The sequence below is a fragment of the Phodopus roborovskii genome, unplaced genomic scaffold (genome assembly GCF_943737965.1).
Source record: "Phodopus roborovskii unplaced genomic scaffold, PHOROB, whole genome shotgun sequence".
Classification (NCBI taxonomy): Eukaryota; Metazoa; Chordata; class Mammalia; order Rodentia; family Cricetidae; genus Phodopus; species Phodopus roborovskii.
In genome coordinates this window covers 22,423,594-22,437,844 of record NW_026126540.1, presented here as the reverse complement: position 1 = coordinate 22,437,844, position 14,251 = coordinate 22,423,594, and the positions used below count along the sequence as shown (strand labels likewise).

Sequence of the window (14,251 nt, the reverse complement as noted above, 5' to 3'; positions counted from 1 at the left end):
TCCACAATTCACGTTCTCAGGGGCAGTAAGGGAGGCCCTCACCATTAACAGCCCAGAGAAGATAAGTTGATCCTGCCAGGGAGGCTGGTAAATGACCAAGAGGAGGAGCGGGAATCACCTAGGCGATTCCTTTAGTTCACAGATGACTTCATGAGGTTCAGGGAGGGGGGAGGAGAAAGAGCGCGGGGAGAGGGCAGCAGCCAGGCGCTGTGCTGTCAGAACTGTGCGGGGATCGCTCCAAGGGCTTCAAACAACAGTAGCTCGAGAGTCGGCTCCTTGGAGACCAGTAGGTTCATCAACGACGTGAATGAACGCCAATCCAGCCGTACTGCACCCCTTGGGGGTGGGGGTGTCGGCGTCCGGAAAACCTTTCAGAGGGAGTCCTAGCTGCGCTCGACACCGGCCCAAGTCCGCACCACCACTCACAGCCCGGCTACCCAATCCCCTTCACGCACCGCGCACCCAGCCTCGGAGCGGACGCCCCTCATCCTGGGCAGCCTCCGCCCCGGAGCCCCACGTCTAACGTGCCTCTTCCCGCCCCACACAACACTACCAAGTACCCTCGGACGCCGGCCTGATCCCGCGGAAACCCCGCTTCTGCACCAGCGGAAGTACGGCAACGGCACTGTCTGACGTGCGCGCCCCCGAGGCGCGTACACTGGACGTCAAGGAGCATGCGCGAAGAGGAAGACGCCATCTTCCTTTTGGGCTTCCTGAAGCCACAGGGCTAAGACGTCAGTTAAGGGGAAAAGTTAACAGTGTCTGACAGCTACAAGGCTGGTAAGCAGGTGCTGATAACTAGGCAGGCAGGCACAGGGGCACGCAGGCAGGCAGGCAGGCAAGCAGGTAGGTAACAAAAGCTGTAATTTGGTAAAGTGCTTACCTCGAATGCTGGAAACTCTTTGAGTTCAAATCCCAAAGCTAAATAAACCCAGTTTGGTGGGGCACGCCTGTAATGGCAGCACTTCGGGCGTGGGGACAGAAAGATCAAGCGTTCGAAGCTATTCTCAGCACAAATCCCGCTGTCTCTGTCTTGTCTATAAATAAATACACGAAATGCACTTCCCTGCCCTGTGTAGTGGCCCACGCCTTTAATCCCAGCACTCAGGAGGAACATGCAAGCACAACTCCAGAGTTCGAGGCCAGCCTGGTCTACAGGGAAAGTTGGAGGACTGCCAGGGATACACAGATAAACCCTGTCTCCAAATTTTAAAAGAAGAGGGGGGAGGGGAAGGAAGGAAAAAAAAATGAAGGAAAGGCACTTCCTAGCTTTCTCTAAGTATAGCTAAACATCCAACTCAAACCTGGGGTGGGAATCCATACTTTAAGTTGACATATGATCACCCTACCCACAAAATACCTGGAACAAAGGAAGAAGAGGAGAATCCCTAAAATTCAGAAAGATGCTCTTCGATACAAAAAGCAAAGGTAGTCTTGAGCTCAAGGTAGGGCAATCGTTCATATCTACATAATACTTTCACTGTGCAAAATGTTCTCACATTGTCTCTAGGTGATTTGGTCTCCACGAAAAATCCTGTGGACCATTGGATGTTTTTATCACATTTTTCAGTTGGCAGACTCTGGCCTGCTGGGTAGATGAGCTCACAAAAGTACCCAGTCATGAATAAGAGTCAGGTATTCCAATCCCAGTTTCTCAGCATTGACCCAGTGCTCAGTAAAGTGCACCAAGCTTGGGGGGATTTTTGTGGTTTTCGTATTTTGCTTTGTTTGTTTTATTGGTTTTCTTTGGTTTGGTTTTGGTTTTGTTTTTGCCCGGTGCTGGGATTGAAATCACACCGCCCAATGTTAGATCTTTTGGTGGTGGTGTGCTTCTTTGAGACAGGGTACAGCTCGCTATAAGCCCCAGACTGGCCTGAAACTCAGTGTCGACCTGCTTCTGCCCAGGTTTGATCTTTAACCGGTCTCTGAAGTTTAAGTTTACATAATTGCCTTTAATGTTTCAGGAATGCACTTAACAATAGCAATCAGTAGTGGAACAATAGAATTTTGTTTTTCACAGCTTCTGGAACCCAGTATGTTCCTCTTCCACGTGTATAAACCCAGGCAACTCTAGAGTCACAGCTGCAGAAGACGCTAAAGCAATTGTCTTCCTGCCCTTCTGTGTTTGGAAATGTAGCCAAGGCTGTCCTTGACTCTCCTGCCTCACCCACTCGAGCGCCACAGTCACAGGAATATGACACTGAAGAAGCAAAACACCTCCACTTCTCACTGGGCTTTGAAATTCTAGCCCCAGCGCCCACAGCCTGTGAGTGGGCGGAGCCTCATCCTCGGGAAAACTCGGCGGTGGGAGGAATCTCCTCTCGAACAGCTTCCGGAACATTTCGTTTCGGGCAGAGGCGGAGTCTTCTGCCGAGGGCCCTTCGGAAAGAGGCGGAGCCTATCTCGCATCAGGACCAGTCTGACTGCACCTGCATCCTTAGCTCACAGCATCTCAGGAGCATCTAAGAGGAAAGCGCAGCTAGCAACCAGGGGCCGACTGTCGCAGGGGCAGTCTGCCAGGCACCTTCCCCTCCCCTGATCTGGAGGTCTACAGCCGCGGCCTCGGTACCGACCGAGATTCCCAAAGTTGTCTGACCTCTGCTAGAGTGTTGCTATCAACAGCTTCTGATTACAACATGGCCGAGATCACAAATATACGCCCCAGCTTTGGTAAGTAGAGTCTGACAAACTCATTTCCAGGCCATCAGTGCGGCGCAAAGCCAGGTAGCTGAGGAATGGGCGGAGAGTGAAGTCCAGATGGGAGCCTCTAAATGCCAGCTCTGCTAGAATAGAGCCTGAGGTGGTGAGTGACTAGAAGGCAGACAGTGGATAGCGCCTGGGTCTCAGCTTTGGGCTGCAGGGGTGGCAAGGCCAGCCTGTCACCGAGGGTAGACTGGCCCGGGATGCTAAATCCTTGACCGTAAACCCTTCATGGTGCACTGTCAGCAGGGCTGGAGGTGAGAAATGGCAAGCATGCGGAGGATGTGAACCCCTCCTTCTGGAGGAACAGAGGTGGGGTAGGCCGAGCCCTCCCCCTTGGGGCACGCAGGGCGGTGCCCCTTCCTCCCCCTCCTACTTCTGAGGGCTGCAGGAGAGGGAAGCAGCAAGGGGGATGGGGCCACAAGATGGCAGCGAGGAGACTATGGGCTGTGTGGCTGGCAGCCAAGGGAGGCGGAGGCCTCCAGGGAAAGAAGGGTGCGGGGGTGGGGAGCAAAAGGGAAGCCACTCCTTATGCCGGTCAGAGGGTTGCTAGGGCTGGGATAAAATGTTGGCCCTGCAAGCTTCGTTCTGCACCGTAATGGTTAGGTCCTTGCCTGTGTTACCAAATGGCGCTTGGCGCTGCCGGGCGGAGAGATGACGTGATGTCTATTTCTGAGACTCCTGGCAGTGCCTAGGCGCTCCTTCCGAGGCCTTTGTTCCCTGTTTCCCTGGTCAGGCTGTTCTAAAGGGGGGGACTCACTCATGTTGCTGCAGGCATTCCTGGTTCGGGGGAGGGGCGAGAGAGGCCCAGCTTGGGAAAGGCCTCTTCTTTGTGTATCACATAAAGTATTAAGTCATCTGGGAGCTCCAACAGCAATTTTACACTCCCTAGGGCAGAAAGTGCAGTGGAAAAAAGGCAAGAGAGCCTTGGCCATGTCGTTTCCTCTTGGGGAACTCCCCCATAGTGAACTTCTCATGCAGGGCTTCCTGACCACATAAATAAGTAAAATGAAATTGCCCTGAGAAGTGAGAGTTGCTGCAAGCCTAGAACCTTGCTATTCCTTCTGAGAGTGTTTCTCTTAGACAGTCAGGTTGTGAGCACTAGGTTCCAGAATTTAGGGTAGAGACACAGCCACCAATAAGAAATGTCTTTTCTCACTCCAATGGAAGAGGTATAAAGAATAGAACAGAACCCAATGTTCTGTATTCTCTCAACATAGTAAGTCATCAGATCAGAGAAAGCATGCAGACAATGGCTCCTCACACCCCTCAATGCATGTTCCCATTTGACCCCAAGGCTGAATCTCATTTTTTTTTTCTTCTGCTTTGCCCTCTGTCTCTATCCTTTGAGTTCTCCAAACTGAAATGTGCTTTGTGATCACGGGAGAAACCCAAGATTTTCTTCACACTCTTTTTCTTCTCACACCCTCTTCCCAGCAGAGTCCTTTCTCTAAGTACAATTCCAGAGCCCCTTGCAAGTAGATGAAACCTAGCCAAGCCTTGTGCTTTCCTTTAGAGGAGACTGGTCTCTAGGAAAAAAAGCAGCCAGGAATGGTTGGCTCAAGGCACTTTTTCCCAGCACTTGGGAGACGGGTAGAATTGTCATGAGTTCAAAGTAAGCCTGGGCTAGAGAGGGAATCTTTAACTTAAAAATATAAACCTAGTTGGGCGGTCTTGGTGCACCCCTTTAATCACAATACTCAAGAAGCAGAGACAGGCAGATCTCTGTGAGTTTGAGGTCAGCCTGGTCTGCTGAGGGAGTTCCCAGACAACCTAAAAAGCTACAGAGAATCCCTATCTAGCTTTAGATCCAACATAAAGGTGTAAGGAGAGAAAGGACTCCACAAAGTTGTCTTTTACTGCCACACAACACTGTTGTCATGTACACACATACCATGTGCACATATAGTAATTTTTTCTATTTTAAAAACAAGCATTCAAGGCCAATTTGAGGATATCCCAGGCTACACGAAACTCTGTCTCAAAAAAAGTCAAACAACAAAACAAAAATGGTCAGGGGACTAAAGAGTTAGCTGAGCAGATAAGAGTACTTTTGTTCTTTCAGGGAACTCAAGTTTAGTTCCCAACATCAACAGGCAAGTTCACAACCATTGTACATGCATTCCAAGTAATCCAATATCCCCTTCTGAGTTTCCAGGCACCAGGATCACACATTGTACACATGCATTAATGTAAGGAAATCACTCATGCATAAATAGATATTAAATGAAATTAAATTTATAACATTCTTAAAGAAATCAAATAATCTAATTTTCTTTTTTTAGTTCTCTCCTGAGCAAAGGTAAAGGAGTTCGGACTATATTATATGTGTCTCCAGGTTCCTAGACCCTTGTACATACCCTCCTTCAAAGAATACTCTTTCAATTGTTAACAGAGTACTTTAAACTGCCACTTGACAGAGGGCATACCAGGCAAACAATGAATTAGCCATAACCTTGAAATACAAAAAGTAACCAATTGGGATCACTATAATTTACAGCAGCTTTATTGGCTGAATCATTCACTCCATGGGTTAAGGTGCAGGGACTACTTCAGGTGTCAGTCCTTACCTTCAACTTGTTTGACAGTCTTACGGTTGTAGTTTTGCTTTTTGAGACAAGTCCTCAACATGTACCTCCAGCTGTCCTTGAATAGATTAGTAGACCAGACTGGTCTCAAGCTCAAAGGAAGCCATCTGCTTTTGCCTCTTGAGTGTTGAGATTAAAGGTGTTAACCCTCATAACTGGCTATTAATTCGTTCTTCCTTCTATTGTATCTTCCTCTCTTCCTTTCTTTCTGGTTTGTTTTTTTCTTTTGAGACATTATCTTGCAATGTTTTCAACACTCTGATTTTCTATTGTGATCAGTGAATTTCAAATTCTCCTATCTTATTTTTTATTCATGTGTGCATGGGCTTACATATGTTTTTAAAAAGTACATGAGGAAGTCAGAAGACTTCAACATTCAACATCTTGGCCCAAAGCACCTTCATCCTGCTTTTGTATTTTTTTCAGTTATCCCAGTTATGAATAATGTAGAGTCTGGATCTGGTGGGACACAGGTCAGAAGTTAAGTCCTGTCCATGGCCTTTCCCAATATGGAGTCCTAGGAAGAGGAGACATGGATATAAACGAGGGGCATTGCTGAACCTATTCACTTATTCACTGAGTTCTTTTTTCAAATACTAAAACGTCTGTACCGTAATGTCTTGCAGGGTCTAATAAATACACGTTAAAATGTGTATCTCGGGACAAAAACATCTCATTGTTGTCAATGCTGCACAGCATGTGGTTGTGACCAGTGCACACCTGATTACACCATCTCCTGAGAGGCAGACTTTGTGTTTACAATGTCAACCAGCATTAACCTAATGTTGACCAGGTTGTGGTCACCTAACTTAGCAAGTAAAGGTATTGCCTGTAGGTAGACTTTGAAGTCTCCAGAAGGTTCTATATTTATCTGTGATGCCTGCAATCATATTGCTTTTATATCTTCTTTTTCTAAAGTGTAGGTTACTGAAGTGAACATAGTAGACCAGGTGTCTCTTCTGGTTTTGATAAAAGGTTTATTTTGGCTGGTGGTTTCAGAGAACACAATCAGTTGCTGGCTTGCCGGTGTCTGTGGCCCATGTTGGAGCAGGTCAGCATAACAGAGTATTAACTGGACCCAAACTGTTGGCTTCACAGCAGCTGTGAAGCTGAGGCAGAGACAGAAGACAGCTCTGTTGTTAGTAAACATATCTAATGCACATAAACACACACACACACACACAGAGAGAGAGAGAGAGGGAGGTGTCAGGGCAATAAGCACAATGAAAGAAAGCAAATAAGGTGATGACTTTTGTTTCTTTGGGGCAGGGAGGCAGATGCTTCTCTCAAGAGGCTGGCCAAGGCCCAAAGTAATTGAGACAGTGAACCATGGGATGCCTGAGAAAGAATATCAGGGTATTCAGGAACAATCTGGAACATATTAGAATTGTATTTATTTCCTTAGTTCTTCCTGTCCTCCAGTTATCCAACTAAAATATAAGGTGAAAACTAGAGGCCTTAGGAACTAAAAGCAATGTGGCTTCGATGAACTTAAGTAACACAGGCCCAGCTGTTACAGGAAAAACAAAGCTAATGGAAGGGAGAGCAAAGGAAAGGAAGACAGATCACTGATCTGTCTCTTTAGTTATTTGCTAATTTAGCAGACAATGCGGTTACATGCCTGCTATGTGTTCAAGCATTTCCTTACACCAACCATCAGGATGGCCTGTCCTCACAAGGGTTACATTTCAGGGAGGATAATAAATGGCAAAAGTATGAAACCAGGCACGGTGGTTAAACCCCACTCACAGGAAGCTAGGGCAGGAGGATGGTGAGTTTAAGACCAGCTAGGGCTATAATGTACTTACTTACTTACAGATAGGATCTCAGGTAGCCCAGATTGGACTTGGACTTGAGACCTGGCTAAGGATGACCTTGAACTCTCCATCCTCCTGCCACCACTTCCCTGGTGCTGGGACTGCAGGCATATACCCCCATGCCTGCTTTTATGGGGCCTGAGCTCTAGCCCAGGCTTCCTGCGTGTTAGAGAAGCAGTGTACCAGTTACACACGCACCCCTTGCTCACTCTTGGTTTCTCAATGTTTACACTTGTTTTGTAATTGGTGTGGGGCTGGGGTGTATCCATGCACCTGTGCATAGAGCCTCGGCTGAGTACTGAGCACCCTCTACCCTTCTCCTCCTCATGCCTTTGAAGCAGGATTTTCTCCAAACCTGAACTCGGGCTTTTCCGCAGGCTGGCAGGCAGCAAGCCCCAGCAGTAGTCCTGTCCCTTCCTCCCCATGGCTCTGCTATGACAGGAAGGTGTGAGACTAAGCCCAGCTTGGGTTTTGGTTCTGGGATCCAAACACAGGTCCTCAGGACTTTACAGCAAGCACTTCTAGCCACTGAGCCATCTCTCCAACCCTCTCTTTTTGTAGAGACAGGATCCCACATAGCCCAGGCTGACCTCAGAGTTGCCGAGTAGTAGAGGATGATGCTGAGTTTATCCTGCTGCCCTTATTTCCCTAGTACTGGGATTAAAGGTATTCACCCCACATCCACTTGTAGCTTTCTTCCTCTTCTTCTGAGGCAGAGTCTCATGTAATCCAGTAGGACCTCAAACTCACCGTGTAGTTAATCCAAGCCCTGACCTCCTGACCTGGCCCCCCTAGTGCTAGGATTCCGGTGTGTCACCACATCCAACAGTTCATTCTTAGAAATGTGTATATTATATAGTTCTTTCTCTCTTGGGGTGGTGGGGTTGCAGAGTTGAGACCAGTTCTTTCTATGGAGCCCTGGCTGTCCTAACTCATTGTTTAGACCAGGTTGGCTTCAAACTCACACAGATCCTGTTTCTGCCTCCTGCGTGCTGGAATTAAATTTGTGTTCCACCATACACACACCACATACACACTGCCTTACATACAGTTAGTTCTTTTACACAACCACATGGGTATGAGAGAATGATACCATCCATGAAGCTAGACTGGGTTAATAAGAGTGTGGATATGGAGGAAGAGAAAGGTTGTGAATTGTGCTTTTACTTCATTTTTCAGACAGGTTCTCTCTATATATAGCCATGACTGTCTTACAATCCTCTCTAGACCAGGCTACCTTTGAACTAAGAGAACCAACTCCCTTTGCTTGCAGAGTGCTGGGATTAATGGTGTGTGCTATCATTGCCCAGCTGTGCTCTTACATTAGTAGTTATCTACCTTTCTAATGCTGTGACCCTGAATGCAGTTCCTCATGTTGTGATGACCCCCAACCACAACATTGTTTGATGCTACTTTATAACTATAATTCTGGTACTCATTCTGAATGGTAATGTAAATATATGACATGTAGGATATATATTCATGCAAATAATTCAGCATAATTAATGGATAGTGATTAGTCACAAAATAATGTATAATTATTGTGAAATATTTGTTGCTGATTACAAATAAATGTGTTATTTTCTATAACAAGTCTTATAATAACAACAGTAAACTACATTGGTATTTTTTTCAACAGTATGAATACAAAGCCAACTTCAGTGGAAATGTTGAGATTGCTTCCTTCTAAAATTCTCAGGGGAGTCTTTGCAGGAGCCCAAAGAAGATCATCTTCCATGGCCAGTCTACCTCTATATTTATACTTGATAACCAACAAGTTGGAAGAGAGTCCCAACAATCTCAGACACAACACGATATGACTGCAAATCCTTGATCCAGAATTTTGCAGCTGGAATGTATAAAACTCAGTTCTCTCTGCATCACTGTTTCTACATTTAATGAATTCCTCTTGTGCTGTGGCAGGAACTTTTTCAACTTTGGCTGTGAGTGGGTTTTCTGGCAAGTGTAAACAGAATGTCAGGAAGATATGGGAAATACAATGATATTAACAGAACTTATAACACTTTTCATTACTTCTTGTAATTTTTTTTTGGGGTTGTAGAGGTTCAAGACAGGATTTCTCTGTATAACAGCCATGACTGTCCCAGAACTCACCTTGTGGAACAGACTGTCCTAGAACTCACAGAGATCTGCCTGCCTATGCCTCCTGAAAACTGGGATTAAAAGCATGCACTACCCCCACCTCGCATTTCTTTCACTGGTAATATTGGCTGCTGAATCATATGATAACTTTTGATGACTTTCAGTGACTTTTTCAGTATCAAACGTTGAAATGCAGATAGATATCACAGGATAGCTGGAGCACCATCTGTGCAAACACCACAAACCTTTCCCAAGACATTTTATGTTCTCTCAGAAATGAACCAACTAAGAAATATATCAATTACAGTAGTTGGTTCAAGAGGTGTAAAAAAAAAAAAGAAACACATCATTAAAATCACTACCATTCTCACGTAAACCAGTAACTGAACAGTTGTAACATATGTAGATTACTAAAGCTAGATACTAAATATTAGAAATGGATCAGATTTCATTTCCTAGGTTACCTAATCATAATGTCAGCAGACATGTCATCTATTTGTCTGGAGATAGTGTCATTAGCTAAGGGAATTTCTTTCAACTGAGTAATAAACTTTCTCCAATCATAAATCAAAACATATCTTAAATCCTCAGCAATAGTGTCCTCTGGCAATTCTGAGCGAGACCAAATATGAAGCGACAATGGCTGCTGCATTCTGTTTGTGGTACTAGTCACAAGTGTCATGTCCGGCCTTCTTGAATCCATCAATTTTGCTTCTAAAATAGTTAGTCTCCTTGGCAGCAAAGCTCAGATGCTTGCTATCAAAATGACAGTTTAGATTATTCCGCTTCACAGATTTCCCTGAAGGAACTTCACAACAAATAACACATTGCAGTTTCTCAATTCCTGTTGTACTTATTAAGGTAAAACTATACTGTAAAAAATCCTCACAACATTTTCTTTTCTTACCATTCTTCTCAACATGATCCATGGTCATGGGATGGTTTTCTAATGAAAATGATATATAACAATAGCCTTAATAATACAAAAGATGATACATTGCATATTTGAGTCAATATAGGTCATTAACTTTTCTATGATTTATCATTCTGGGTTTTTTGTTTGTTTGTTTTGGATACCTATTACTGTCACAAGGTGCATAATTCAATAAACCAAAGATAAATATGAAAAGACCAATCAACATCCAGATTAGGTTTCTATGCCATATACTTTTTTTTAGTACTTGATGATTGTATAATACATGATTTTATGTTTGCCAAGTAATTATGCTTCATGAAGTATACTTTTACATCCAACACAGCTACTTTCAACACAATAGTTGCTGCTCTCTATACATGTGACAGATCCACACAAATACAATTTGGCACAAACCGTGTCACATACACCTGTATTGTGTCAGTGTATATGTGATGGTGATGGCATGATAATATCATCACACCAGGTACTCATAGTGGGTATATCTACATATGAATAGTCCCATCTAGAGAAAAATAGAGGACAAGTGTCTCACTAATCATCAGAAATGTATTTTCTGATGGGCTTAGGCAACACCTGTGAAGGGTTGTTTGACACCAAAGGGGTCTCAACACACAGGTGGAGAAACACCTCTTTAAAATACAGCTGTCAACACTAAGAATGCACTCAGCAGTAGACTGCCCCATCTGCTGGCTGCTCTGAACAAGGCACTGCAATCAACTAGCCAATCAATTAAGGTACTCAAAGAAGGTTTTAGAAGAAAATTATATTTGAGCTTGGTATAGTATCAAATTACTTCAATCCCAGCTCTCAAAAGTCAGAGGCAGCCACATTTCTGTGAATTCAAGGCCTGAACTACAAAGCAAGTTCTGGGACAGTCAGGGCTCCACAGAGACACCCTACCACAGGGGGAAAAAAAAAAAAGAAAGAAAGAAAGAAAGAAAGAAAAAAGAGAAAAGAAAAGAAAGAAGAACAAGCATTTGATATTTTCTTCCTATTAAAAGTACTAAGAAAATAAACTGTAACTCACGCTTGTGAGTTAAGAAGTGCATGGTCTAGAGACCTGGAACTCTTCTTTCCTTCTTTCTTTTCTATTTTTGATATTTATTTTATTCATGCTGTTGGGTGAGACACACACATGCTAAACATATACAGGGCAGAGGGCTTGCAGGAGGAGTCATCTTTTCCCACCGTGTGTTTCTGGGGATGAATTCGGGCGTAGGCCTCTGGTGGCAAGCACCTTACCTACTGAGCTGTTCCACCAACACTTCATTTTCTAAGATACTTTCATGGTAATCTAGACTGACATGATGACACTAGATGACATTAGAGTCAGGCTAGTGCTCAACTTGCAACAGCCTCCTTGCCTCAGACTCGGAAGTGTTTGTGGGCATGAGGCACTCACCCATCATTACTCTATTCTTTTTATTAATTAATTTTTAAAATTTAAATTAAAAAACACTCTTATTTTACATACCAATCCCAGTTCCCTCTCCCTCCAGTCCTGCAATCCCCCCCCCATCATTTTCCCCACCCCACCCCCCACCCACGCCTCAGAGAAGGTGAGGCCTCCATTGGGGGATCATCACATCATTTGGGACAGGACCAAGGCCCTCCACCCCTGTATCTAGGCTGAGAGAGTATCCCTCCATGGGGAATGGGCTCCAAAAAGCTAGTTCATGCACTAGGGATAAATACTGGTTCCACAGTCTATAGCCCCACAGACTGCTTAAGTCCCCCTCCCCCCACAACTGACACCCATGTTTAGGGGCCTGGATCAATCTTATGCAGGCTCCCCAGCGGTCAGTCTGGAGTCCATGAGCTCCCACTTGCAGAGGTCAGCTGTTTCTGTGGGTTTCCCCAGCATGGTCTTGACCCCTTTGCTCATCACTCTTTCTCTCTACAACTGGATTCCAGCAGTTTGGCTCAGTGCTTAGCTGTGAGTCTCTGCCTCTGCTTCCCTCAGCTACTGGATGAAGGTTCTGTGATGATGCTCAGTATACATCTAGCTTCATACCCACTCTGACCACTCCCAGTCACCCTCCAAAGATCAATTAAACTCAGTACTATACCCTTTTCCACATGGTTCTCAATCAGTCAGCAACACAGCCCAAACACACAGCTCATGCTCTATGTGATGGATGAGGTAAACAGATTCCTACACAAAAGGCAGACTTCAACACTCAGGGCATGGCTTTCTGGGAAGCACAAATCAAACTGAACAATCAAATCTGCAAGTGCTAAAGAGGTTTTAAAAAAGAAGAATCAGGCAGGGACTGTCAAGACGGATCCGTAGTTAAAAGCACTGGCTGCTCTTCCAGAGGTCCTGGGTTCAATTCCCAGTATCCACATGGTGGCTCACAACCATCTGTAACTCCAGTTCCCTGAGACACCTGCCCTCCATGGACATCAGGCTCTGATATGCTGCACACGCATATGCAGACAAAACACCCATACATGTACAATAATAGTACATTTTTAAGAACTCAGATGAGGCACTACACAGGTAGATAGAGAAGCTAAGTGAGCCATGCCTTTAATCCCAGCATTTGGGAGGCTGAGGCAGACAGATCTCTGTGAGATCAAAGCCAGCCTGGTCTACACGGCAAGTTGCAGCACAGCCAGGCTTAGACAGTGAAACCCTGTCTCAAACAACAGCAGCTAAGCAAACGTGTTCCCTGGCTTTAGCATGAAGGCAAGGGAACTGGTCAGTGAGCAGAAAAAGCTCCAAAGCCCAGATGGGCTCACTCTGTGGAGGCTGGATTGAGGGTTAGTTGGGCTCCACAAGGGGCACTCCCTTGCCAGGAGCAGAAGTCCTGTTTTGACACAACTCTGGTCTCTGCCTTCAGATGTGTCACCAGTGGCTGCTGGCCTCATCGGTGCCTCTGTGCTGGTGGTGTGTGTTTCTGTGACTGTCTTTGTGTGGACATGCTGCCACCAGCAGGCAGAGAAGAAGCACAAGACCCCGCCATACAAGTTTATTCACATGCTGAAAGGCATTAGCATCTACCCAGAGACCCTCAGCAACAAGAAGAAAATCATCAAAGTTCGGAGAGACAAAGATGGTCCCTGGAGGGAAAGTGCACGAGGGAACCTGTTAGTAAATGCGGCAGAGTCTGGCCTGCTGAGCCAAGAAAAGGACCCCAGAGGGCCTAGCTCTGCATCTTGTATAGACCAGTTACCCATCAAAAGAGACTACGGGGAAGAGCTGAGGAGTCCCATGACAAGCCTGACCCCTGGTGAGAGCAAACCCCCCTCCCCATCATCACCAGAGGAAGATGTGATGCTAGGATCCCTTACCTTCTCGGTGGACTATAACTTTCCCAAAAAAGCTCTGGTGGTGACAATCCAAGAGGCCCACGGGCTGCCAGTGATGGATGACCAAACCCAGGGCTCTGACCCCTACATCAAGATGACGATCCTTCCTGACAAGAGGCATCGAGTGAAGACCCGCGTGCTTCGCAAGACCCTGGACCCTGTATTTGATGAGACCTTCACCTTCTATGGCATCCCATACAGCCAGCTACAGGACCTGGTGCTACATTTTCTTGTGCTCAGCTTTGATCGCTTCTCTCGGGATGATGTCATCGGGGAAGTCATGGTGCCACTGGCTGGAGTGGATCCCAGCATGGGCAAGGTTCAGCTGATCAAGGACATTATCAAAAGAAACATCCAGGTAAGGAGGAAGATTGCACAGGGGAGGATGATAGGATGGGGCATAACAGATCTTAGTGAAGAGATGAATGGGAAGGTCAGACAAAAGCCAAACAGCTCATAGCCTCAAGCACACAAGAGGCAAGAACCACAAATAAAACACAGCAACATCCTGTAAATGAAGGTTGATGAGACTCTGACTTTGACTTTTGTTTTTCAAAGACACTGCCCTAATGCGTGTGAGGGAAGCCTCCTCCCTGGAGGCTCCGGCTGCTCTGTACGCTGCACACTGTGCATGCCGTCCTCTGGACAATGCAGTTAAGGGAAACTTCTCCGCCGAGGGGTCAGCTACACTCACCTGGTGGGGTGATGCTGGTCTCTACTTCTGGAACAGTCTTGGGTGAGGCTAAGGTAGAAGGGGCTTCTCAGCAGCATCTCCAACTGCTTCATCATTC

The 14,251-nt window shown here is 45.7% G+C and overlaps 2 protein-coding genes across 35 annotated transcripts in view; one reads left to right on the top strand and one right to left on the bottom strand.

Annotated features, from left to right (window-relative positions):
* LOC127232582 (GON-4-like protein) overlaps window positions 1–14,251 on the bottom strand; it is a 117,379-nt gene that overhangs the window by 63,539 nt on the left and 39,589 nt on the right. For 4 of the 34 annotated variants that reach the window (XM_051198689.1, XM_051198720.1, XM_051198719.1 and 1 more), the window contains exon 1: window positions 456–621. The exons of 28 other annotated variants lie outside the window; for them this stretch is intronic. The gene's annotated coding sequence lies outside the window, so the exon portion shown is untranslated. Of the gene's footprint in view, window positions 1–118; window positions 269–455; window positions 673–14,251 lie in introns of those variants that run through there. 2 more of the 34 variants (XM_051198687.1, XM_051198692.1) reach the window with 2 other exon arrangements.
* Syt11 (synaptotagmin 11) overlaps window positions 2,371–14,251 on the top strand; it is an 84,412-nt gene continuing 72,531 nt past the window's right edge. Inside the window, 1 exon segment of the mRNA XM_051198724.1 lies at window positions 2,371–2,670. Coding sequence (XP_051054681.1) covers window positions 2,637–2,670 — 34 coding nt within the window. The 5' untranslated portion in view covers window positions 2,371–2,636.